Raw genomic sequence first — 27929 nt, 5'->3', positions numbered from 1 at the left:
CTGCCTTGACAACGATGCGGGCGGGCAGCTGGTGGGGTCGCTTTTCCCTTTGGCAGCCCAGAGCTTGCACTGTCCCGATTGCGGAGAGCCAAAGTCACGTTTGTAAGCTAGTTAACCTTTTCTATTTGGTGCTCCCCATGTGAAGTGCAATAACTGTTGTTGTTACTAATGCTAATTGTATATTTAGTCCAACTTTCCTCCCAGGGAGCTCAAGGCGTCCAATGTGGTTCCCACCCACTCACCCATTTCATCCAGACAACAACCCTGTGAGGTGTGTTAGGTCTCCCAGGGATATCTGTGCTCTTTTGCTCTTCAAAATATGGTAACCCGACCAGGCAAGTGCTTCCAGGAAGCACACAAGGAGGACCTGAGTGTAGCAGCAACTCTCCCCACTTGTGACTCACAGCAACTGGTATTCAGAGGCATATTTCCTCCCAACAGTGGAGGTGGAGCACAGCTGTCATGTCTAGCACCATGAAGGATGATTTTTTGATGATTTCCCCCTTCTGCTCAAATTTAGTTATACACAAATCCCTGTGGAAACAATATCTGTATTGATGTGAGATTAATCACAGGCTTGCTGTGGGGTGTGTGCATGCGCGCGCGCTCTAATTCCTTTTTAATAAACTTGAGACTTCCATTCTCCCCCCTAAACACCTGCAAGAATAAACAAACCCAGACTTTGTGGTATTGTGGCATTTGCAGTGACGAGGTGTCATAGACTCTCAAGTTTACGTTTAATCTCTGTGCTCTTAAAAAGAGGGACAAAACTGGCCTAAATCAGCCTGCTTCAGTAGTTCTTGTGTGGCAGGACACTGAAGGGCTGATCAAGTCAATACAGAGCCAGTCAATACAGTTTTCCAGGGACTTTGGAAATTTCAGCAGGCGCTGCCCATATATTTCCAGGCTCCTTTTTGCAACACTAAAGGGCAAAATGTGCTATTAAAAAAACCAACTCAAAGATGAATAACACCAAACAAAAAAAACCCCAAACCAAATCAAGGGTGAATAACACCCTTGATGCTGGATTCTGTGCTTGGATTCTGCAATCACAGAATTATTTACATTGTTCCTGATGTTTATTCATGAGTGCTGTTACTTGCGCCTGCCATATCCATTTCATTATTGCACATTCTGCTGCCTAATCCTCCATTCTCCACCTATCTTCCTCCTGAGAATAGGCAATCAGATCCATCCTCAGTGTTTGTGTGACATGACACCCCACAGGAATAAGCAGGGCGAATTCGATGTGGCAGTTGTCTTCTAAAATCTGCTGGCAGAGTCCCATCGATCTATGAAGTTACGCCTCAGTAAATGAGAAGGCTGTTCCACCTGCTGTGAGATTTACACTGCAGGGATTAAGCGCAGAAGCATGTTTGAGTCAATACCAAATAAATATTTGTGATGTTTGCAGTGGCGTAGCGTGGGGGGTGCAGGGGGGGCCGGCCACACCGGGTGCAACATCTGGGGGTTAGGGTTAGGGGGCACAAATCCACGGGTTAGGGGGCGCAAATTACTTGCCTTGCCCCGGGTGCTGACAACCCACGCTACGCCACTGGATGTTTGGAGGGGGTGGCCTTGGTTTTAGGGTGGGCAGATATATTAAAAATGAGACCCAATATTTATAACAAGGTAAATATTTAGAATGCATAGTCTAAATGGGTTGTAAGGATAGGTTTTTTTTAAAGTTTGCTACGTCTCCCTCCCTCCTTCAGTAATTCTTTGGGAATAGCTCCAGAAGTGTTCACTGAGTGAGGGTACTAGTGATCCCGCAGCATTTTCCCTCACTCACAATTGCCTTTGTTTTCACTTTGTGATGTCATTATGATGTCAAATCTGATTGACTGTGCAGCATTGCAATAACAGTTTCACTATAGCTCTTTTCGGGGACACAACAAGTACCTTTAGCTCTACCTTCATTACCATGCAGCTATTTTTGACTTCCCAATGTCAGGGCAAACACCTGCAGTGAGAATATTAATAATAATAATAATAATTTATTATTTATACCCCGCCCATCTGGCTGGGCCTCCCCAGCCACTCTGGGCGGCTTCCATAAAAACCAAAAATACAGTAAAATATCACACGTTAAAAACTTCCCTGAACAGGGCTGCCTTAAGATGTCTTCTGAATGTCAGGTAGTTGTTTATCGCTTTGACATCTGCTGGAAAGGCGTTCCACAGGGCGGGCGCCACTACCGAGAAGGCCCTCTGCCTGGTTCCCTGTAGCTTTGCTTCTCGCAATGAGGGAACCACCAGAAGGCCCTCGGTGCTGGACCTCAGCGTCCGGGCAGAATGATGGGGGTGGAGACGCTCCTTCAGGTATACTGGACCGAGAAGCCTGCTTCTGTAGGGTCCCCACACATCAATCTAGATCACATAGAGATGCTACACAAGAGTAGCAGTCTTTCTACTAGAGATACTTGCTCTGGGTATGTGGGAAACCAGAGGGAAACTAGAGCATTGGGGCTAAAGTCTTGGTCCCACAATTCCTTTGTACAGTGACCCTTCACAGCAGTAACAACTGAATTAGGGCTTAAGTGATTCTTGATTGGCTGGAATTGTCTATATAACAGAAGGTCCAGGATTTTGGGGGGGGGGGTAGATGCAGCAGAGAAGTGAATCAATCACAAAAAATAATGGCGTTGTCAAGGTCTATTTTGCCCAACATATTAAATACAATTGCATTGTAAAATAGAAATGGCCCAGGTTTTAACAAAGAGGGAGACAATTTCTTTAATACAAAACCATAAACACAGCAAGAGATTTATTTATTTTTTAGTTCTTCCCTTTTCAGGGAAGTTTTTAAGTTGTGAGTGTCCAGTAAATGACAGCTCTGAAGCTGCCTGCTTAGTATCATGCTGTTGGAGGTTACAGGGGGCATTCCATAAATCTCAAGGGAGACTGTAGCTCAGAGGCAGTGCACCTGCTTTGCATGCAGAATGTCCTGGTTCAATCCCTGCCATCTCCAGACAGTGCTGGGAGAAATTCATGATTGAAAACCTGGAGGGCTTCTGCCCAGTTTGTAGCAGCTGTGGGAAAGGGAAATTCCATGCCAAGGGTCATTAGGAATAGAACTGAAAATAACTGCTTATATCATAACACCGTTTTACAAATCCATAGTGTGACTGCATTTGAAGTACTGTCTACACTTCTAGTTGCCTCACTTGAAAGGTTTATTGTAGATTTGGGAAAGGTCCAGGAAAGGGCAACCAAAATGCTCAAGGGAATGGAGGAACTCCTTGATAAGGTGAGGTTGCGACGTTCGTGACTTTTTAGATAAAAGGCAAGTAAGAAGTGATATGATAGAAATTAATAAAATCATGCATGTCAGATATTCACATCAATCTTGGCTAACCACCTAAAAAAGTTCCTACACAAATGAATAGCCCCAGACCAGACTGGCTTTGTCACTGGTCGCAAAATAACAGACCCCACTAGGAAACTACTGAATCTGATCAAACACAGCAAGGCAACTAAACTCCCACTGACGATTATGTCCCTAGACATCCTCAAAACCTTTGACTGCTTAGAATGGCAATACCTACTAGCAGTACTAACCAACATTAGATTTGGTCCCAACTTTTTACAAACCCTCAAAACTACTCCCAAGCCTCAGCAAAATGAAGGACTAACAGCATGGACTCTAATACCATAGCTATCCAAAGAGGCACAAAACAAGGATGCCCACTGCCTGTCTTCATCCTGACTCTGGAACCCCTAGCAATCCAAATCCTGGCATCCACAGACATCAAGGGAATCCAACTCTTCTGGATATCAGTCGTACAGGAAATATGCAAAATAACTAAGCAAGTATTAGAAGTCACCCCAGGACTGTCCCTACTAAACATCTTACAAGATAATAATGCCCACTCACATTAGAGAGCTCATAACCCACGGCATGCATGCTGCACTAGGCTCCTGATCAGCTTGCTCCTCCGGTGGCCAGGGCTGGTCCATGTTGAGCCAGGAGCTGGGAACAGGGCACCTAATACATTTTAGCACCTGATGTGAACCACAAAATGCCAAGGGTGGGTGAAGATCTACACCTGGAGCAAGAGGGGAATAAAGATCTACATAGTGAACAAGCTGTGGAGGAGGGAAGATCAACATCAGGAGCAAAGGGGAATCAAATCTACTTGATGTTTGAACTGGGAATCAAAGACCATTGTGGTGGGCAGGAGAAGGGGTCCACTCTGAATGACACCAGGTGGGTGCAGAATCCAGGAGACCCCAAAGGGCAGCCCTTACCATTTCCCCCCTAAGTGTGGGAGGAGAGCAACAGTGCCTCCTAATTGCTGGAATGGTTGGGAACCATACGCTCTTGGAGACAAGGTCAAAGGAAAGATTGTGATGAGGCTGCTGGCTTCCCCAGGTTATGAAGGTTGAAACTTGGAACTGGGAAGAGTGCTGGGGAACGTCATGTCCCGGGGCCAATTCTGGCCCTCCTGGCCTCTCTCTGGCCCTCAGCACTCTTCCCAGGTGATAACTTTCCCGAGCCCCATGCAACACCATCCCTGCTTTGCACACTCCTGAGATGGTTTGCTTAGCTAGAATAGGTCCTTGTACTCTGGTTGTACTTCTTGCTTCTCTGGCTAGAGGACAAAGAGGGGTGAGAGAGTGTGTGTACAACCTAGTCCACTGTACAAAAAGTAAGAGTCACATTTATAGCTCTGCCCACTTTTGCCTCTGGCTCTACTCACCCCTGGCATGTGCCCAGGGTTGCCCAGTAGAGAATGCAGTAGATGGTTGCCCAGTAGAGAATGCAGCCCTCTGAAACACCCCCCCTCCAATCTAAAGAGCACTTGCCCCTGCTAGTCTGCCAAGGATAAATAAAACACTACACTTTGGAATTCCTTGCTTATTGACATCAGCCAGGAGTGTTCACTGTACTTTCGGCACCTCTAAAACATTTTTGTTTCAACAAATATGTGTAATGTTGATGTCTTCAGTTTATCTCTGATTTTATTTATTTTTTCTGAATATTTTTGAATTGTTGTTTTTGTTTTTTCAGATACTTAGGTTGTTTTATTCTCTTCTAAAACTGCTTTGAGGTTTTTTCTTAACCATCAAGTCTAATTGCACCACTGTCCCCAATATAAGGTCTACACCAGGGGTCTGCAACTTTTAAGACAAAAAGAGCCACTTGGACCCGTTTCCGAAGAAAAAAACCACTGGGAGCCGCAAAACCATTGCGACATTTAAAACAAATATAACACTGCATATATTGTTTCTTACCTTAATGTCCGATCTGACAGCGGGCGGGAAGGTGACGTCGGGACGGTGCGTGACTAACGCACGCACCGCCCCCATGCGATGTCACAGCCAGTACAGCGCCCGCCACAGTGGGGAGTGTCGGGGCGCGCAATGCGCCTCCTCCCCTCGCTAGTATCCGCCCCGGAGCCGCGGCAAAGGTGTAAAAGAGCCACATGCGGCTCCGGAGCCGCGGGTTGCAGACCCCTGGTCTACACTGTACAGCCCAAGGCATGTGCGAGAGAGAAGTATCATCGTTCACAAAGGGTTGTTGGTCCCTAATGGCACAGTTTGAGCTCGGAGCAGTAGTTGCCAGTTGTTGCCAGACACTTCTGGAAGTACAGAATCCTCAGGGTTAAAATTGGCAGCAATCAATTCTTTGCCTGATGAATAAAACGGACCATTCTAGTGGACCACGCGGTAAAAGTGATGCTGCCTCATTCTCTTAAGTAGCACATCTTGCTGGCGCGAAGTATTTACATGCTTATTGCTTACATGCTTGCATGCTTGCCAAGCATCAAGTGGCATGTGAAAGACATAGTCCATATGCTGGTTTAACACACCACTGCTCTGATCTGATGAATGCAGCATCTCACAGTGCAGGCTATGGAGGGAAGAAAGCCTAGGTTGTTCCAGTCATTCATTCTGACAGGTGGGCGGATAATAAATACCTTGAGCTCTATGTTCCTGGAGTCTTTTAAAAACTTTTCACAGGCTGCTTAGCTTTTCGTCAGCAAAGGCAGATGTTTTTGCTTGTTATGTCTCTTTTAAGTGCTGCTTGTTTTGGCTCATTGTAACATCCTTCCTTCTACAAATTGAGATGAGCTGGAATATATGTGGATTGGGTGGTTCCCCCCTCCCCTCCAGCTTTATCAGCTAAATATTCATTCTTTCTCAATTTCAGTCTCTGGCTCTGAAAACAATACTGTCATATATTTTCCCTCCACCTAAAAGCTTGCCTAAAGATATGTTACCTTTTTAGAGTAGAATGTTGCTGCCGAGATAAGGCAGCCCATAAATCAGGGTGAAAGAGACGACAAGCGGATGGGTTATATGTACAATTTACTGCACTGATATGACCCTTTTTGGGATAGCCTGCATGTGTATCTTGCATTTTCCTCCTTGATATAAACAACACTCTTTAGTGTTCCAAATAAAATTATCATGTGCCCTGTTAACCTTTCCTTCTCTCATTCTCCCTTCCCTACCAATGTGCTTTCTTTGGATCGAGGACCTATTTTTGCTTATATTACTCTGTAAATGGCCACACCTATCAGGAATGGGGAACCTGTGGTCCTCCAGATGTTGGTGGACCCCAGCTCGAATCTTCCCTGACATTTTGCCATGATAGCTTGGGCTGATGGGAGTTAAGGTCCAATGATGTCCAGAAGGCCACAGGTTCCCTCTCCCTGACTTATGTTGATGTTACTATACAATCTAATCATTTACTATATGAATAAATTAATAGAAAGGGCAACTAGTGATGGGCAAACTCTCCTAAACTCAGTTCAGAATAACTACAGTATGAGTGCCTAGGAGTTCTCCCAGAAGTGCTGTTTGAGTATGGTAAAAGGTAAAGGATGCGGGTGGCACTGTGGTCTAAACCACTGAGCCTCTTGGGCTTGCCAATCAGAAGGTTGGTGGTTCGAATCCGCATGATGGAGTGAGCTCCTGTTGCTCGGTCCCTGGTCCTGCCAACCTAGCAGTTTGAAAGCATGCCAGTTCAAGTAGATAAATAGGTACTGCTGCAGTAGGAAGGTAAACAGCATTTCCATGCACTTCATCACCATGTGCACTTTTGATGTGACCTACTAGAATTCTCATTGTGGGCTTATGCTGTACTGCTGAGCTACTGCCCTTTATTTTTAGATGAATATTCCAGTCTTCATGGTTATGAATAAAAGGCTGAATTAAAATGGAACATTGGTCTACCTAACAGTGTAATTTGCATTGACAAGCAGCAACCCTCCAGGATTTTAGGTCAGATGTCTTTCTTGGCCTTACCAGGAGATTCTGGAGATTCAATCTGAGACCTTCTGCATGTAGAGCATATGTGCTTAGCTTTGGAGCTTTGACTCTTAACTCCCAGGGACCGTATAACATATTGGCAGTAGTTCAAAATATACATTGGCAGCTGCGGTGTGGTACAATGTTCATTGCATGTCAAATTAGTGCTCATGTGTATGTTTTAGATGCTTCCATGATCAGTGGATCCATTTGGGTGAATAAGGCACCGCCTCACCTATCTCAAACTGCCCTTACCCAGCCCTTACTTGTTCTCAGGGTGCCAGCTTCCTTATTCTCAGTCTTGCCCCTTGTAGAACTCAGTGGAGAGCAGGATGGGGACAAAACTAGAATGAGTTAGCTCTTCCTGCCATTGGCTCCGGCTCTGCCTACTGTTTGAGCCCTGTCGTTCCATCCTACCAGTCTTGATGGACACTAGCCACACTTTGTGTGATAGGCAAGATGCATCCATCTCACACTCAGAAATTCAACTGCTAGAAACAGGAGTAAGGGAGCAGAAGAATAACTCTACCAATTCATTCCAACAAAATGTAAAATCTGAATTGGGTGTCCCTATATGATGTGTGTTTTGGCAAGGGACACTCTTTGTCTCTTTGTTAAATTATGAACAGCTGGAACATGCTGGATAAACCAGAGATGGATAATGTGTGGACCTCCATATGTTGTTGGACTGCAGCTTCTATCATCCCTGACCATTGGCTATGTTGGCTGAGCCTGATGGGAACTGGGAGTCCAACATTGTCTGATGGGCCAAAGATTCCCCAACCCTGGCATTTGATCTATCACCAATACAGCAAGCGTCCACCTGGCCGGCTAGGACACATTCATCTGCCTGACTACTATTTTTCAACCAAGCATTGCTGTGTTCTCAGAGCAGACTGTTTCAATCAACTCCAGTGCAAGCAACTGAGGTACGGATCCATGATTTCACATTTTGCAGAAGAGCATCTTCACCTAATCCCTAAAAGGGGGGGGGGCAAGACAACAAATTGAAGCCCAAGTAATAGAAATACATCAAAGCTCTGATAGAAAACCACCTGAGCTGCCTCTCAGTCTAATAGGTTTATGTGCTTCTTCCTTCTCTCTGCCTGAGAAACTTCAAATGTGGACCATGCCAGGCTTAGGTTACTGAAAGATGAAATATGTTCTTTGGAGGGCTTATTTTATTTTCTTGAGATGCATTTACTTTGCAGTGTTCTTCTGGAACACTTGTCTAGCACACCAATTATGCCAAGTTGGCGTCTCTCTCTCTCTCTCTCTCTCTCTCTCTCTCTCTCTCTCTCGTTTCCTGACTCAAATCTCCCAGTAATTATTTTAATGTTCCCTTCGCTTGGCTGCTGGACGGAGTGACCTTTTTAAAAACCCAGCAGCCGTCAAAAAGAATGTAAAGTGCCTCAGCTCTGGCACTGGGGGGACCTCATTGCATTGCATCAAGGGACACACACAGCGAAGGAGATGTGCAGGTCTAAGCAGCGTGGAACTAAGGGGCCTGACGAGAGATTTCAAGGAAATGCTTTGCCCCATTGATCAATGAATCGATCAGGATGGTTGACAGAGCTAACAAGGCTGAGCTAATGATCACCACTGCCCTGTGTTTATTTGACTAGCCTAAAAGGGTGGTAGCGTTTATTATTTTTAAATGCCTAATATGATCAGAAGGTCGGCGGTTTGAATCCCTGCAATGGGATGAGCTCCCGTTGTTTGGTCCCTTCTCCTGCCAACCTAGCAGTTCGAAAGCACATCAAAGTGCAAGTAGATAAATAGGTACCACTCCAGCGGGAAGGTAAACGGCGTTTCCGTGCACTGCTCTGGTTCACTAGAAGCAGCTTAGTCATGCTGGCCACATGACCCGGAAGCTGTACACCGGGTCCCTCGGCCAATAAAGCGAGATGAGTGCCACAGCACCAGAGTCGTCCGCGACTGGACCTAATGGTCAGGGGTCCCTTTACCTTTACTATTCTGAAGAACAAAAGAAGAGACTGCCAGATCAGGCCAGTGGCCCATCTAGTTCAGTATCCTGTTCCCATAGTGGCCAACCAGATGCCCGTAGAAAGCCCACAGATAGTACCTGAGCACAACAACAGTGGTCTCTCCGCCTGTGGTTCCCAGCACTCAGAGGAAACCACACACTATTTTGCTCCTGGCACCTTGCATCATCTTCCATATGACAATCCAGATTCAACAACAAAGTCATTTAGAACAGGTGCATTATTAATAAGCTTAAACTAAAACCTTCTCCAGCTGACCGACCTAACTTGACAGGCTGGCTCTCAACACTCCAGCCATCTTAAATATATAGTAACAAATGTCACTGCAGTTTGGTTTGTAGCAGGACCAGACTGGAGCAACAAAGCAGTCTTTAGAAGAACTTAGAGCAGGGCCTTCACAGTAGCTGCCCCTATAACAGGCACCCATGATCTGTACTTCAGGCAATTTTGTTCCCAGATGGATCAATGGGTCTTACGCTATGGGTGTTTATTTTGCATTGCTTTTTGTTGTTGTTTTGTTTTAAATATATCTGCAGGTTTTTGTGTTGTTCTTCGCTGTTTTCTTTAAGCTGTTTCTTTTGTACATTGCCTTCAGATGCACGTGTAGAAGGCAAATGATTGTGATGATGAAGATGATGATTTCACCCTGCCAATGAAGACTGTCCCCCAGCCCACCTTTACCCCTTCTATATTCCACCACCCCTCCTCTCCCCTCCTTTCCCTCTATACGCTTTCTTCCTCTTGGCTTTGATCGTTTTATAAAATTGAAAACTTCTCAATACAAAATGAAAGGGACTTGACATCAACTTAACCACACAATAAGATGAAATAATATGTCATTTCCCCAGCCCCCACTGGAATACATTTTGAGAGATAATAGAGCTGCATCGTGCAGAAATAATTCACAGCTGAATGTGTTATTTGTTCATCTCCTTTGCAAAGACTGAAAGAGTCTCATTACCTCCTTCCTATCCCCACCCCCACCCAACACTCAGGAAAATTATGCTGCTTTATTGCAAAGCTGCCTCTGTTGACAATGTACGTTAACTGGCACTCTTCAGTCTTGGGTCATTGACCAAGTGGTTCAAGCAGCACCTGCCCAACTTTGATAGCTAAAACATTTATTTTATAAAAAAAATAGAATTTATTATATCTGTAGTACTGGCAACTAGGATAACCTTTTATACGCCATCAAAAGACAGGAGTTTTATCAAATACACATACCCAAAAAGCAGAGAGGGTAAGACATGGTACTGATATGCATTAAAATATGAATTTGCTATGTGAAATTAGAAATGATCACTATGATTTAAATTAAAGATACATCTCACCATAGCAGGGAAGAATGTGACCAGGTGACCTGTGTGCCAACTCAGCCTGCTGTCCAGGCACTGCTAATTGTTAATGAGCAATTTCAAAGCCCTGCTCTCACTTAACCATATCCATTCATCTCTATACTGCTTAATGCCAAAGTAGGCTTCTGAGTGGTTTGTAAACTATAAAAAACCAGGTGCACTAAAATTAAAATAGAAACATCCACAATTAAGACGCTCAGTCCCACTATATTGCATTAAAATAACACAGCAATTAAAAATAGGATGCTCAGGATGAGAGTTCAGGGGAATGGCTGTGTAGACAGGTATGTCTTCAAAGGTGAGCAGAATGCCAGTGCAGATGGGGGCCTCTAATTTTTCGGCAGGGAGTGCATTCCATAGCACTGGTGAAAAAGCCCACTTCCCCATTACCACAAAATGATAATCATACCATGTCAAGACAAATTGGGTTTTCAGGGCTTTTTGCATGCAACCTGGTGTGTCCTTATTGGCCTTTGGAGTCATCTTACTGTATTTAAGATACAAAAGGAGGCCGGAGGGCACTCTTGAACCATAGTGCCTAGTCTGCCTGGTTTACTGAGTGACAAGAATGCTGGTGATGCAGGAGGTAAGACTATGAAAACTGCTTGCCAGAGGCCCTAGTTTTCATCCTGCCTCCTCAGTGCCCCCATCTGCACTGGCATCGTAGGACTATACATGGACACCCCCACTTAATCAGTTTTTGGGTCTGATCTGCTGTTTTAGAGTGACCCCAATTCAACCTGGTACAATCCATTATTGACCCAGCCCAGGCCTGGGACCCAAACAGACTCACAGACCTTGCACAGTGTTTAATTAAGGTGTAAAACATGTGTTTGAGAAGAGGAGAGAATGGAGACTCAGTTGTGTCTCCTTCTCCTTCCCTCCCAATTACATATTTCAACCCTAATTAAACATGCAGTTGGAAGGGGGGGCTTGTGTCCCAGAACACAACCCCCTTCAACAGCACCAAATTGCTCTGGATCAGCAATAGCTATGTTTTACTTCCACTGTCAGAGGCATTATGACCTACATTCCTATACTTCGCTCTCTATGGAGCAGAATATTCAACTCACTTTCTAGACTATTTCTATGACTTTCTAGATTTCTCCCAGAATGGAATTTTGCTGAAAATTAATATGCAGAAGTGCCATGGGGGGGGGGCAGGAAGTGAAAGTGCTTGGAGGGAGTAGGGATGCCACAATATCCTCACCCGACCCCCTGCAACTTGAAAGTGGACTGGGACAGGGGAAAGGTTCCTTGCTGCACAGAGAAAGGGTTCCATCCAGTGATCTGTCTGTGAAAGTGGTTTCCAAGTTGGGGTCTTGGGCCTGGACAAGTCGAAAATCACTGGTGCAGTTATAACAGAACTCTAAGTAGCCTGTAATATTTGTTTATGTGATGACATTACAAAGTCAAGTCAAAGAGAGGATAGTGTTCATACCTTCAGTCTGATTGGGAGAAAAGAATCACCCTGTCTTGTAGCACAACTCCCCCCCCCCCCCAATATCTGCTAAACAGGAGAATATATTTTGCAGAGAACTCTTTCTTCTTCTCTCCATGAAATACACCATAGGGCAGAGCTTTCCGAACTGTGTGTCGGCTGCAGTGTGTAAGTGTGTTGTGCGAATGCTCCCTGCGCTCCACCAGGAGCTGGAAAGTGGGTAATTTAACCTCTGGTTTGCTAGTACAGTGAAATTAAAGGACTGCTGACCGTTAAGTCCAGTTGCAGATGACTCTGGGGTTGCAGCACTCATCTTGCTTTACTGGCTGACGGAGCCGGTGTTTGTCCACAGACAGTTTCCGGGTCATGTGGCCAGCATGACTAAGCTGCTTCTGGTGAACCAGAGCAGTGCACGGAAATGCCATTTATCTTACTGCTGGAGCAGTACCTATTTATCTACTTGCACTGGCATGCTTTCGAACTGCTAGGTTGGCAGGAGCAGGAACTGAGCAATGGGAGCTCATCCCGTCGTGGGGATTCGAACTGCCGACATTCTGATCGGCAAGCCCAAGAGGCTCTGTTGCAAAATGAACCATGTCTAAAAAGTGTGTTACCAACACAAGAAGTTTGGAAAGCTCTGCCCTGGGGTTTTATCTCAGAGAAAGGCCACCCAGGCCACATGCAAGTAAATGAACAAGCACACTGTACTCTCACTGCATGCACATTTCATTCTGAAAAAGGCTAGCACCATGATGCCTCCTGTGTATTCATTGTGCTTGCCCCATCACTCAGTCAGTGATTTAGTTTGAATGGCGCTGCTGGCAGAACAAAGTGGAAAGCTTTTCCTCATTCCCACAAGCCTTTTGTTGCTTGTAATGTGGGAATGAAATCGTTATGCACAATGTAAGTGGATGCTTACCTCCCTTTTTGTTGCGAGTCCCGTTCTTCAAATAGATAGTGTGCTCCAGAGTCCATTGTGGTTAGATCAAAGAGGTTTTTAAGGGGAAACAAAAGTGCTGAGCTGTAGTTAAAGCTCCTTGTACCCCACTGTGAATAACTGTAGCATTACCACAACCAAGTGAATTGGGCTAGCCGCTAGATTACTCATTTCATTATGAAGAAGAGTTTGGATTTGATATCCTGCTTTATCACTTCCCAAAGGAGTCTCAAAGCGGCTAACATTCTCCTTTCCCTTCCTCCCCCACAACAAACACTCTGTGAGGTGAGTGGGGCTGAGAGACTTCAGAGAAGTGTGACTAGCCCAAGGTCACCCAGCAGCTGCATGTGGAGGAGCGAAGACGCGAACCCGATTCACCAGATTACGGGTCTACTGCTCTTAACCACTACACCACACTGGCTGAGGTGAACAGGCAACTTCAATGACTTTATTCTGAGCAAAACCAAGCCTTATGAGGTATTTGGGTATGTTTGGCCTGGAGAAGAGATGAGAAGACTGCAAGGTGATAAAACAGCCATCTTCAAATATCTAAAGGGCTATCAAATGGATCTTGGCACAAGCTTGCTTTATGCTGCCCTTGGGGGTAGGACTTGAATCAATGGTTTCAGATTACAAGAAATGAGATTCTGACTGAACATTAGGAAGAATTCTCTGACAGTAAGAATTGTTTGGCAGTGGACTCCCTGAGAAGATGGTGAACTCTCCTTCCTTTTATGTTTAAAAATAGGTTGGATGGTCATGTGTCAGGAAATCTTTAGTTATGATTCCTGCATTGCAGGGGGTTGGACTACTAGATGATCCTTAGGATCCCTTCCAACTCTACAATTCTCTGTAAACCTACTTGTATGCAACCCAATAGATCTAGGTAAAGGTAAAGGGGCCCCTGACCATTAGGTCCAGTCGTGGACAACTCTGGGGTTGCGGTGCTCATCTTGCTTTATTGGCCGAGGGAGCCGGCGTACAGCTTCTGGGTCATGTGGCCAGCATGACTAAGCCGCTTCTGGTGAACCAGAGCAGCACACAGAAACACCATTTACCTTCCCGCCAGAGAGGTACCTATTGATCTACTTGCACTTTGATGTGCTTTCAAACTGCTAGGTTGGCAGGAGCAGGGACCGAGCAACAGGAGCTCACCCCATCATGGGCATTCAAACCACCGACCTTCTGATCGGCAAGCCCTAGGCTCTATGGTTTAACCCACAGCGCCACTCAACAATTCTGTGTAAACCTACTTGTATGCAACCCAGTAGGTCTATCTGTGAGTAAATTTTAGTTGGCTAGAACCCTACCAACACACAGTCATCCTTCAAAAGTGTCACTTCACTGAATTTTGCAATGCCAAGTAATTTGTACAAAAATGCATATACTGTGGTAAAGTGGAAAAAATGAGAAACCAAAATGGAGAGATTTCCCTGTCCCTCAGCAATACTGAAACCAGGGTGTGGAGAAAAGGGTGGGCAGAGAAAGCAACATGAGCAGCAAAAGGCAAGTAACATACTGACATGTTGACAAATGCTGAGCCAAAGCTGTTCTAAAACAACAACAACTTTTGGATCAAAAATCAGGAGGCAGTGACAAGCACCAGCTTAAAAGAGGATTGCACAAATTCATGGAGCTAAAGACTATCAATGGTTACTAGTCATGGTGGTTATGTTCTGCTTCCATGGAGCTACTCATTGAGGCTTCTGGTTGACCTCTGTGAGAACAGGATGCTGGACAAGATGTGTCATTGGCCAGATCCATCAGGCTCTTATTATGCTCTTATGACTTCAGCTCTCATCATGGTCAGTGATGTATCAGTGATTGGAATTGCAGTGCAAAGCACCACAAGGTTGGGACTAGATGACCCACATGGCACACACACCCTAAAGCTCCTCCTCCTCTAGGGTTCTATGATAGCTCATATCCACATTGTGCATCAAAAGCACTATGATATCACCTCAGCAGTCATGGAAAACCTGGCAGGTTTAATTTGTTAAGGTTGCTCAGAGTGGTAGGTTTGTGAGGTCAGCACTCTCAACAAACTGCAGTTCCCAGGATTCCCTGGAGGGAGATATAAGAAACCTTTAAATATACGGTGTGATGTGACCATACTGTTGCCACACACCCTCTTATCCCCCAGTTTTACTTGTTACAAGGGAAAACTCATATGTTGCCAGCTCCTTTCCCAAAGTTGCCTATAACTTCACAATGATGATTTAAAACATATGTTGTGTGTCCCATTGAGGGGGTGGAGAGCATACAATTAGGAACCTGCTCTGGAAAAAAGGACTGGCCAGTTCTGTTATGCCACTGGGTTGCATTCCATTGCCGTGGCTCGACACCGACCAGTGGGAGCAGTTATTGACATAAATGGATCTATGTGAAGGATGGCGTATGTCACAGTCATTGATTGCAGCTAATAAAATGCTGTATTGCAAATCAATTTAATAGAGCCCCAAGCTGTTCTCTGTCAGTCTATTTCTATTTATGACTCAGCAAAGTTAAAGCGAGGAAAGAATGCTATTCTAAAAGAGTACTTTCCTTCTCTTCCTCTCCCATTCCCAGCTTCCAACTCTTCTTTCTTTCAGAAAAATGAGGCAATTTACTTAAATCATACTAGACTTGAAGATAATTAAATGATTGCATTAGGAAAGGATTGATCGCCCTTATGAAATCTCACTGGCTCCTGCTTCTTTGGCTCTCATTACTCCTAACTGTACATCCTGGTGATTATAATCTATTAGCAGACAACTTGCTATTTATGAAGGGGAGGCTGCATATAGAAGGAGGGTTTGCAAACTGGATAGATGCTCCTGGGTGGAGGAGTGCAATGCTTTGTTATGCACACAGGCACACTTGCACCCCTGGGTGGTGCTGGGAGGCAGCAAGTCTCGTTACTGAGGTGAAATACCTTCATGCCAGGAGTCCCAACTTGGCCCCACAACCGTGGGTGCCTGGGGCCATGGGTGCCATTTAGCATGCTCAACAACTTTGGGTCTTCCTTTCCAAAATAAGCTCAACAAATTTGCTGGAGCCTCCCCTCAAAAAGCTCAACAACTCTGGTCAATTCAATGGGTTGATCACTGCCAGTTTATTTATAGTGGGAGATCGCGGTCTCTTGGAAGTTGGACATCCCTGCACTAGTCTATCTGTTAGAAAGAAATTACATTAAGGTTGCACTTTTCATACAAAAATGTTTTCCAGAGAGCACTAAGGGGTTTCTTTATTGGAATCAGCAATATGTAACTTGACATCTCATATGTGTCCCTTATTGTCTTGGTGCTTTCCAGTCTGCACTACAGGGGATCTGAACCGCCAGCAATACAAATCTGCTTAGACTTAGGTAAACAAAGTGATAATCACTTCAGCAGCATCTGAAGGCAGGGAAGCTTTTTAAGGTTTAATGTTTTATTATGTTTTATATATCTTGGAAGTTTCCCTGAGTGGCTGGAGCAACCCAGTCTTTCTCTGATTACAGAAGGAGGGGGGGTCAGACTGTGCCTTGGCCAAAGCCCTGATGGAACAGCTCTGTCTTGCAGGCCCTGCGGAAAGATGTCAAGTCCCGCAGGGCCCTAGTCTCTTGTGACAGAGCATTCCACCAGATTGGGTCCACCACCGAAAAAGCCCTGGCTCTGGTTGAGGCCAGCCTTATGTCCCTGTGGCCCGGGATCTTCAATATGTTTTTATTTGAAGACCGTAAGGTCCTCCTCCGTGGGACATACCAGAGAGGCGGTCCCGTAGGTACGAGGGTCCTAGGCCGTATAGGGCTTTAAAGGTTAAAACCAGAACCTTAAACCTGATCCTTTACTCCACCGGGAGCCAGTGCAGCTATGGGAAAGTAGGGAGCTGCCTTGTATCAGGCCAGACAGTGTAGCCAGCGTGTTGTCCTTCAGATGTTCTTGGACTCCATTTCTGAACATCCGGGACTACTGTCCATATTGGCTGGATTTGGGTGGAAGTTAGAGTGCAACAACACCTGGAGGGCTACTCCAGTCTACCCTACAGCAGTTCTTCTTGATCTCAGCTGGAGGATCTTTGCCATCACCTGCTAGTCCTTTCTCTTGGCTTGAGATGCTATTTATTGGACTGCAACCTTCTGCACACATAGCAGATGCTCCACCATTGAGCTATGGTATCTCCCAAAGCATTGTAGGGGGTGGGACTAGATTACCCCTGGGGTTCTTACACCTCTGCAGTTCTATGATTCTACGAAAGCAGATACCGTACCAGTAAGCTATAGGCTTAATGCAGTTACACTGGCTTTCCTTCCTGCGTATTTTCTGTTGCTAGACTTCCCTCCTCAATGTGTCAGACCCACGGCTATAAAGCTTAACTTTCTTACTCCTGTACTCAGCATTTCACACACACCCCTCTTGGCATCAAAAAGAGAGGCTCCCACAGGGGATTTGGGGTTATGAGAGAGAGGTTGATGGCCAGCATATTTGCTCAGGGTGATATGTACCACACAGCCACAGGAATATTTGTGGCCAAGCATAAATTGGAGCCATTCCTTTTGACCTTTTCCTCCTGCAGCTATTTTTCACTAAGAATGTGGAGCACACTGTTCAATGGCTAAGAAAATGACCTGCAGACATGTACTCCCCTTCCTTCCTTTTCTTACCCTTTTCCATCTGATAAGTAAAGTGGGTTTCGTACTTTGCTGTCACTCTAAGCTGCTCTCCAGATGCTGGAACTAAAACAGGTCCTGTATGCCATCACCCTCCACCCCAAGTGGAATTACACATGGTCAGAAATAAGAACATAAGATGAGTGCTGCTTGATCAGGGGGAATGGTTATCTAATCCAGAATCTTGTTCTCGAGGTGACCAACTATTTTGCCCCAAAATATTATTTATTTATTTGTTACATTTACTGTATTTTTTGCTCTATAAGACTCACTTTTTCCCTCCTAAAAAGTAAGGGGAAATGTGTGTGTGTCTTATGGAGCGAATGCAGGCTGCGCAGCTATCCCAGAAGCCAGAACAGCAAGAGGGATCGCTGCTTTCACTGCGCAGCGATCCCTCTTGCTGTTCTGGCTTCTGAGATTCAGAATATATTTTTTCTTGTTTTCCTCCTCCAAAAACTAGGTGCGTCTTGTGGTCTGGTGCGTCTTATAGAGCGAAAAATACGGTATATCCTACCTCTTTTGCCAAGGCAATCAAGGTGGTGGACATAGTTCTCCTCCTCCCCATTTAATCCTCACAACAACCCTGTGAAATAGGCTAGAATCTGAACCGAATGATACAAAATTGATAAGGATTGATTAGGGAAGCAGTTTAAAATATGTAAAGGTGGAGGCAATTATCTCAAATATTATCTCAAATTACGTTTTTTCTTAAAAAGTAAAAAGTAAATAAATTTCCCAGCTGTTTAACTTGCTACCTTACAAAAACCCTAAGTAAAAGCATTCTGAAAAATAGGCCTCGTTTTTTCACATCTAATTGCCATTCTACTCTATACTGTATAGGGAGTATGTTGGGCTGGTTTAGCATGAGAAATTAAAGGGCTATTTAGTAGAAGTAGGCAAATAAAAATAATGAGCTCAGCTTGGAGGCAGTGGTGAAGTGAATAAGAAGAAGTAGCTCAGGCAAGGGCAAACTCGGCCCTCCAGATGTTTTGGGACTACAATTCCAATCATCCCTGACCACTGGTCCAGTTAGCTGGAGGGCCGAGCTTGCCCATGCCTGGAGTAGCTTGTTTGACTGGTTTGCTTTCCTTCCTTCTCTCTGACTCTCTGACTCTACAGCCCATAGAATCATAAATTTGTAGAGCTGGAAGGGACTCTGGGGATCATCTAGTCCAGCCCCCTGCAATGCAGGAATAGGCAGCTGTCCCATACAGGAATTGAACCTGCAGCCTTGAGAAACAACAATATATGCATGCATGCATGGCTCTCTCCCATTAAATAGCAAACTCAGCTGCTGAGTGTTGACAGGAATGTAGCCATAACAGGATCACTTAGTAAAAACAAGAGGAAGGTGTCAGCACACTTGGGGAAACCCTAACAATTGCAGAAGTACTAAAAAATATTTAGGAGTGGGAAAAGAAACCTCAAAACAGCTGGCCACTATCACCTTTATTGTTTATTCTGGTTTGGGAAACTTTGTGCAGAAGTATAAGAGAAAATGAAGAAATTGGTAGGGTTTGAGTTGGACATCAGATATATAGATTTAGGGCCTTTGCTGACTATGTAGTACTATTTGCTGATAATCCTTTGGATAATATGAAGATAGTATTAAGGGAGATAAAACAATTTGGAGACCTAGCACATCTTTACATGAATTCTGGCAAAAAGATCTGATGCATCAAGAGAAAGAGGGTCTACAAAAGCAAAATGGGTATTAGTGTGGAGAAACAGGTGAAATATTTGGTTAACAAATAAAAATGCATTGCTTTTTCAGAATAACTATGTTAAAGTATGGAACGAGGTGAAACAAGACTTATCAAGATGGGGAAGGATGAAAATCCCATTACAGTGGTACCTCAAGTTACAAACACCTCAGGTTACAAATGCTTCAGGTTACAAACTCTGCTAACCTGGAAGAGTTACCTCGAGTTGAGAACTTTGCCCCAGGATGAGAACGGAAATCATGTGCCGGTGGCACAGCAGCAGCAAGAGGCCCCATTAGTGAAAGCACGCCTCCAGTTAAGAACAGTTTCAGGTTAAGAACGGGCCTCTGGAATGAATTACGTTCATAACTAGAGGTACCACTGTACTAGGAATGATATTAGTTGTTAAGATAAATGTAATACCGAATATGCTATTTTTATTTCAAATTATACTGATTATTGGTAATATGAGCTGCTTTAAACAATGGCAAAAAGAGATATTGGATTTTATCTGGCAAGGAGATAACTGAGGATTAAATTTATAATATTAACAGTCCTTAAAGAAAAGGGGAAGTTCTCGCTGCCAGATTTAAAACTGCAATATGAAGCAGCCTGTTTTATATGGCTAAAAGAGTGGATATCTTTAAAAAATGCAAGACTACAGTGGTGCCTCGCAAGACGAAATTAATTCGTTCCGCGAGTTTTTTCGTCTAGCAAATTTTTCGTCTTGCGAAGCATGGTGTCGGAAAAGTTTTGGAAAAGCTTCAAAAATCGCCAAAAACCTCAAAAAAGGCTACCACACCGCGTTCTATGAGTTGCTCCTCGAAGTCAAGTCGCAACTGTATTAATGGTGTTAAGAAAAAGGAAACAAACTTGCAAGACGTTTTCGTCTTGCGAAGCAAGCCCATAGGGAAATTTGTCTTGCGAAGCAGCTCAAAAACCGCAAAACCCTTTCGTCTAGCGAGCTTTTCGTCTTGCGAGGCATTCGTCTTGCGGGGCACCACTGTATTTGATTTGGAAGGGTATGTAAGGGATTTGGAAGAGGATACAGATCCCATGCGTATCTTTGGTATGAAAAAGTTAAGGGTAAATAAGGAATTTGTGGACCATTGTATTCAGAGAAGTGTTTCAGGAGTTTGATCCAGGTACAAAAAAAATATTAGAAAGGAAAACTCTATTATGGCTTTCTCCTACAGAGGCAAGTGCTCAAACAACAAAACCACCAATATCCAGGTGGGTTGAGGTACCTATAAAGATATACTTATCTCTGTGGGAGGTAGATGGAAACTCAAAAAATAGGACGAAATACAGAATTACAAGACAAGCTGGTTGCAATACCATCGTATCGTTTAAAATTGTTAAAAAAGATGTGTTCACCAGTTTTAATGACAAAGGACTGACTTTGAAATGAGGTGTTGGAAAATAATGATAAACTAGTATCGAAATTGTAGAAACTGCTGTTAGAATGGGAAACAAAAGATGAGATGGTGAAGTCAGCAGTGATACATTGGGCCAAGGATCTAGGGCACAACAAAGAAATGACTGCAGGGGAGAGACTTTGGAAAGTAGATTTGAAACGTGCTGCATGTTATACCTTGATAGAAAATTATATGAAAATGATGTATAGATGGCAACCCTATCACAGTGTTAAATCTGAACCCAGGTTAGTGGTTTCTCTCACTTCAGACAAACCACATGCTGTAACCAAGGTCTGTTCTTGGCTTACTGCTTATGTTTTATCTAAGGGAGACAAACAGGGAATTGTGGTTCAGATGTCATGTTAGCTCCCAGTAATGCAGCAGAAGCAGGAGAGGAATGAGCAGCCACAATTTCTTCCCTCTGAAGCAGCACACTTCCTCACTCACGTCATTAGCGCTATGTGCGAAGGAGGCCTCTGTGCATTTGCAGGTGCAGTCTGAAGATGGTTATGATGCCCTTGTGTAGGACAGCGTTTTTTAAGAAGCAGAAGAATATTTGCAAAAGAACGCCATAAAAAAAAAATGCTTTCTACCAGGGAGGGCAGGGGTACAGTCTTGCCAATACCCAGCCATCTTGAGTCCCTTTCATTAGAATTCCTAATTATGTCCTTAAATGCATCCTTTGCTGACTGATAAGTCTCATTGATTCAGAAATGATTGCAGTGCATTTAGAATCCTGGTTAAGTGTTCTGTTGAGAATGGTACAATGAAAGTAGTCAGGCAGCAGTCCCAGGAAACAGGCATTAAAGAAAAGAGTACTTCCTGTAACTAGATAGAGATTTGCATCTCCCCCAACCCAGCCCCCACCCACTGTACATATCATTGTGTGCTTCCCCAAGCAGCGAAAAGTTCTAGGGCAGTGCGACCTGGCTTTAGTTTAGGTTTAGAGACAGCACTGGAACCTCAAACATATGAGCATAGCATAAATAGAGGCTAGCATTTTAAGAGTTAGGACTGTATATCTAATTTGTCTAAACCACCAAACTGAAATGGGCTGATTTGGGTAGAAACAGGCTTGGTGAGTTGGGTGGAGGTAGCCATGGGCCATCCCAAGTGAGTCTGGACCTCCCAGAAAAATTGGGGGCTGTCAAGGAATGGGGCACTGGATGGGAAGAAGGAGCTATGCTGCATATACCTGTTCCCTCATTTAATTCAGTGCTAGACCTGTGTTAGAAGTTCCCTGGGATAGCCCTGCCTAGGCTGAGGGGGCGGGCCTGGGCCTCATATCAGTTCAGACCCTAATGGAAGGGTCTTGAGGAAATGGTTGTGTGAATAGAAGAATCTCTGTGGAAGCAGGGTCATTTTGCTTGCCCAGTTCTGATAGTCCTCCTGTTGATTTGAATGTACTTACTCGAATATAATGTGTAAATACCATAAGAGGGTAAAATTAAGTCCTTGCCCTCACTTTCTGAGATCCTTTCAATTGGAAGTGCTGGGAACTGACCCCAAGGCTTTCTGAACTCAAAGCAAGGATTCTATTCCAGATCTTTGATTCCTCCTAAGGCTATATGAATGTCCGAAGCTTCTGCAGGCCACTCCTTGATTCATCTACCCCAGTAGGATATACATGAGGTCTTGGGAACCTATGGCCCTCCAGATGTTGTGGGACTACAACTCCCATCATCCCTGATACTGACTGTGCTTGCTGGTGATCATTGGAGTTAGAGTCTAACGTAGTCTGGAGGGGTGCAGTCTCCCCACCCTTACTGTAGGTTTTTCTGTTAATGGAGATTCCTGGGGTTGAACTGCAGACTTTTAGCATTCCTTGCATTGGGCTTGACCCCTGATTGGTATTGGAGTTCTGCTTTCCTTAAATTGCCTCCTGTCTCATTGAGGACCTTGGTGTCCATTTCTTCCTCAATGTTTCCAGGCACTCAAGGGCTCAAAGAAGCTGAACCTCTCTGTCCACTCGGTGGGGCGGATCCCTGGCGGCTATGTTACTAACCACATCTATACCTGGGTGGACCCCCAGGGGCGGAGCGTCTCTCCACCAACTGGCCTGCCCCAACACCAGAGCAGTTCTCTGCACAAGGACAGTGAGAAAAGGAGCCACCTCCAGCTTCTGCAAGAAGGGGACGAGAAAAAGGTGGGTGATGAAAAGACCATGGAAGGTGGGCAGCGAGCACTGGAACCCTTCTGTTTAGTATGGTATATGCTGGGGGTAGCCAACATGGTTCCTGAAGGCACTGGTGGGCCCACCAGTGTCTCCTATGGGACCTGTGAATGGTCTCAGTAAATACCCATTCAAAAATACACAGTGCATAAGAGATGCTGCCCCTGCTCAGCTCATTTTTTTGCACTTGCTCAGTCTCTCCTATGTTGAACACACCAATATTTCCTTGGGTGCCAGGACTAGACATCCTTCCTCTCTTTCATTCCGAACAGAGGAGAGGTGCAAAGATCTTCTCCCTGGGAGCAAGTGTGGAGGTGGTTGGTGGAGGAACCTTTCCCCCATTGATGGGGGCAGTGGCAAGGGGGCATGCTCACACTATTTTGTGAGACTCTCTTGGATACGGAAGCTATTTTATGACTGGCATCCACATTTTAATTTAATTTAGCATTTGGAGTGGCCTTAACGTTGTCTTCCTATATTCTGCAGCTAGGTTTAGGACACATCAAGGCAGCATCCCCTAACAGGAAAGCAATGAACTGACATCTTCCTTAACCTGGAACCCTTGACATTTTGGACTACAGATCCTGTCAGTCTTGTCAGTTGGGGCTGATGGGAGTTGTAGTCCAAAACATCAAGAAAGGTGCCAAGTTGGGTAAAATTGAGCTGACCCTTAAGAAAAATGTACTGCTTGTGGTTCTGAGGTGTCCATACATACTTAAATACAAGCATGAATTTCCTCTTTTCCTAGCCTTTGCAAACTTTGCCGTTCCCCTTATCTACCCAGGACCTCTCTCTTGAGCATGGATGTTACAGTTGCCTTGGCTGCATAAGGAAAAAGTGTTCACCATTAGTACATTGGACTGTTCCATGGTCAGGCATAGATTTTTCCTGTTTCAATCTGTGGAGAATGACCTCCCTTAAAGCAACAGTATCTACCCCATCTTTACAACCTCAGCAGCAGTTGTGTCTTTGTACTTTTTGGGCCAAAGTTGTTGCCACCTACCCTATAAAAAGTGGTTTGCACAATCCCAGTACAGAAGATAACAACACAATAACATTCAATACAGTAACAATTAACTGCACACTATTAAAAACCCAGTTAATACTTAGTTTAATTAACTAGTTCAAGAAAACTGGTGAACTTGATCTAGTGATATCAGCTTTTCTAAGCCTGACAGCCATTTACACCTCCAGCACTCTACTGCCACCCCCTTACCTCTTAACACTCCCTTAGGTAATCCCACTGCATTCCCACCCCCAGGTATGCAAGTGCCCACTATGGGAACCTTTGATCTAAATGCCAAATCACATCTGCAACTCAGCAGGTAAAATATGTTCAAGAACGTTTCCATGGCATATCTTCCTGCAGTGTGTGGAGCAACAAATTAAAAAAAATTACCTTTCCACAACAGGCTAATTTCTAGTGCTATCCTTCTATAGGGTTGCCATATTTCTTTTTTTTTTTTTACTTTTGCCCAAAATTGTTGAGTTGTGTGTGTGTGTGTTTTGTTTTTTTGTTTGCTGTATTTCAAAAAATAAATAAATATTTTTTGAGCTAGTTTTAAGGAAATTTGCCAAATTTGTCATACATCTGGCTTTCCCCGGACATTTAAGTGATTTCTGCCCAGACACTGTTTTCAAATGCCATATTCTGGGTACATCCGGGAAATTCCAGACATATGGCAACCCTATACTCAAGCAACAAAAGAGAAGGGACCACACCAACAGAACAGGTGGATGGGAAAGCTTTGCCAGAAGCAAATCCATTTAGGTGCAATTATACTTTCATAAATTATTCCTCACATGTTGTAGGTATATTTCTTAGTGGAAATTATTCAGTAGTGAAATAGATGCAAAATTTGTGCCTTTTTTCATAACAATCAGTCACAGGAACATAGGAAGCTGTCTCATACCAAATCAGACCAATGATCCACCTAGCTCCATATTATCTACACTGACTGGCAGTGCTCCCCATTTCTCAGACCTAGGACCATCTGCATGCAAAGCAGGCACTCTCCCACTGAGCTATGGCTCTTTCCCACTGAGGTAGGAACATATGAAGCTACCCTATATGGATTCAGACCATTTGGCCCACCTAGAACAGTATAGTCTACACCAGGTGTCTGCAACCTTTAAGACAAAAAGAACCACTTGGACCCGTTTCCGAAGAAAAAACAACAACTGGGAGCCGCAAAACCATTGCGACATTTAAAACAAATATATCTCCGGAGCCACAATATGACAGCGGGCGGGAAGGTGACGTCGGGACAGTGCGTGACTAACGCACGCACCGCCCCCATGCGACGTCACAGCCAGTACAGCGCCTGCCACAGTGAGGAGTGTCGGGGCGCACAATGCACCTCCTCCCCTTGCTAGTATCTGCCCCGGAGCCGCAGCAAAGATGTAAAAGGGCCACATGCGGCTCCGGAGCCGCAGGTTGCAGACCCCTGGTCTACACTGACCGTCAGTGGCTCTCCAGGGTTTCAGACAGGTGCTCTTCCCCAGGCCTACCTGAAGATGCCAGGGATTGAACCTTGGATCTTCTGCATGCAAGGAAGTGCTCTACCACTGAGATGCATCACTTCTCCAACTGGAAACTTAGGAAAGTGCCAAGTCGAACCACTGATGCATCTAGATCAGTACTGTTTACACCAAGGATGGGGAAACACTTTCTCCCCATGGGTCAGTTCTGTATGTACCTTCTGGGCCAGTTTTGACACTTAAAGCTCTTGAATGTTTATTTGAAGCCACATTGATACCTGCCCCACTCCTGGCATCAGGTATGTGTGGCTTTTCAAAAATGGCCTTTTGAGCCAAATTGTGTATCCTACTCATCTAAATTTGGCCCACAGGCCAGAGGTCCCCCACTCCTGCTCTATACTAAACCACCAGTGGCTGGTTATGGTTTCAGACTGGGGTCTCTCCCAGCCCTGTCTGGAGATGGCACCTGCCACCTTCTGCATGCAAAGCAGATGCTCTACTCCTGAGCTATGGTGCTTCCCCATACATTAAAGCATGCAAAATAATTTCACTTCTATATATCTTTTAAGATCAATATTCCAAGAAAGATTAATAGAATTCTGCCATCACCCACACATTTATCTTTTAGTATTTCCAAGTTTGGATAGGAAGGCTCTTGTTATTTGGCACCTGATGTACGAATCCTGTTGCAAAGATGGATTGAATTTCAATGGGACTCTGATGAACATTTAATCATCCCCTTTCACATTTGAGACAATCCAAGATTATTTCTCACACATCACGTTAGAGTCATGAGTGAGTTCTTTTCGATTCATTTGCTTTAGATGGCTTGGTAAATACTAAGTAAAGGTTTTACAAATGCCAGCAATATTTCCTTCCGCTGTATTCTTGTTTTATGCCCCTGCGGAAGCCATCAAGCTTTCTGATCCCTGCCTGGAGAATAGAATTCTTTGACTGAATCACAGACTTAAAAGCAGAGTCTTAGAGTTGAATGACATATTCAGGAAGGTTATGTTTCTGTGGTATAGCCCTCAGAGGACAGGACTGAATATAGAAAGCCGTCAGCTCAGCAGAAAGCATAGGATGGAAATATTTGAAATGCCACACCACCCTCTTCAGCTTGCTAAAGTGGTATAGTCCAAGGAAGACTGTAATATGTGGTACATCTATTGGATGTTAGAATGTTGCAGGGATGCCGCCTGCTCCCTTAGCAGCTCAGCTATGCACCATCTATTATCTGGGGCAATTGGTTATTACGGTAACAGCACTCAGGACCTGCTTGCTGGCTTCCCATTGCTGCATCTCATTGACCACTGTGAGAACAGGATGGTGCACCAGATGTGCCTTTCTCCTGACCCTTATGTTCTTAAGCTTTGGAAGAGACTGGTTTCACTCCACTTTTCTTGGAGAAGGGGCAGCTGTAAAACAGGACTGGCCTGTGTTGTGCTGAGGCCACCAACTTGGGTGGCTTAAAAGAGGATTGGATAAATTCATGGAGGATAAAGCTAACATCAGTTACTAGCCATGACTAGCTATGCTCTGCCTCCATAGTCAGAGGCAGTAATGTTTCTGAATGAAACCACAGGGTCCAGCTGCAAAGCAGACTGACTTCAGTGTCTCATTTTACCCCACTTAGCAAAGGAATCAAACAACAGACTGGAAAGTAAGCTTAAAATATAGTTTACTTACTCGGTTGTCTTGTATTGGTTCTTAGCTATAGCAGCAGTAAAAGCTATGCAGGTAAAATACTTATATTTACAATTTAAAAAAAAACAGTCTCAGGCTTGGGACTGGGACTGGAGCAACACAGGACATGTCTGCCCCTATGGCTAGTCAGTCAGTCAGTCAGACAGACAGACAGACAGAGAAGCAGGAAATATGTGATTTGCCCAGGAAAGAAGGGGAAACGATATCACACAGAACCCTCTCTACCAATTACATTTTCTATGTCTATGTAAACTTACTAACCAGCAAGAATATGCATTGTTGGATTCAGTCCCCCACAAAATTTGCATTTGTTGCTCCATCTACTCTTGCCCACTACTTGCAAGTACTGCCCTCCAGGAAGGTTGCCCAGATTTGAAGCATGGAACCTAGCAAAGTATGCAAAACACAAATTAGGTTGGCAGGTTTTTTAAAAAATCAATATTTTATTTCTTTCTTCTTTTAAATCAAGCATTTCATCAGCATTCAGTGCAAGGGAAAGCTACTGCAGAGATGGCAAGATGTTCTTAGTGAAGGCTGCTCGGCAAGATGTTAATACAGAGGTGGTTCGCTTCTGTCAAGTGACAAGCAAAAGATTTTTATTTTGTGTGTGTGGCTGTGATCAAAAGGCGGGAGTGTGACTCAGCAAGAGAATTAGGATATGTTTGTAGCAAAACAAAAAATGCAGAAGATTTTGCCAGCTTCCCCCCATTGCCCTTCAGGGGACAAGCACAACACCCCAGCTGTCATGTTCATCAGAATGATCCCAAGGAGTTCTAAGAAAATCTTGCTTCTTCTTTGCATGTAGTGCCCTGTTCCCTC

General features: G+C 44.4%; 1 protein-coding gene and 1 long non-coding RNA gene across 6 annotated transcripts in view; one reads left to right on the top strand and one right to left on the bottom strand.

Moving 5' to 3' along the window:
- Nucleotides 1-27929, top strand: part of WHRN (whirlin) — a 123624-nt gene that overhangs the window by 13786 nt on the left and 81909 nt on the right. For 4 of the 5 annotated variants that reach the window (XM_083485803.1, XM_083485801.1, XM_083485804.1 and 1 more), the window contains exon 2: nucleotides 22680-22895. The exons of the other annotated variant lie outside the window; for it this stretch is intronic. In XM_083485803.1, the coding sequence (XP_083341929.1) occupies nucleotides 22680-22895 (216 nt within the window). The remainder of the gene's footprint in view (nucleotides 1-22679; nucleotides 22896-27929) is intronic. 5 annotated transcript variants of the gene reach the window in all.
- LOC310698664 overlaps nucleotides 1-27929 on the bottom strand; it is a 207943-nt gene that overhangs the window by 116787 nt on the left and 63227 nt on the right. The window lies entirely within an intron of this gene.

Source organism: Podarcis liolepis (assembly GCF_965112155.1).
Source record: "Podarcis liolepis genome assembly, chromosome: Z".
Classification (NCBI taxonomy): Eukaryota; Metazoa; Chordata; class Lepidosauria; order Squamata; family Lacertidae; genus Podarcis; species Podarcis liolepis.
Note: the sequence above shows the minus strand (reverse complement) of the source record. Positions and strands in the feature narration are given on the sequence as shown.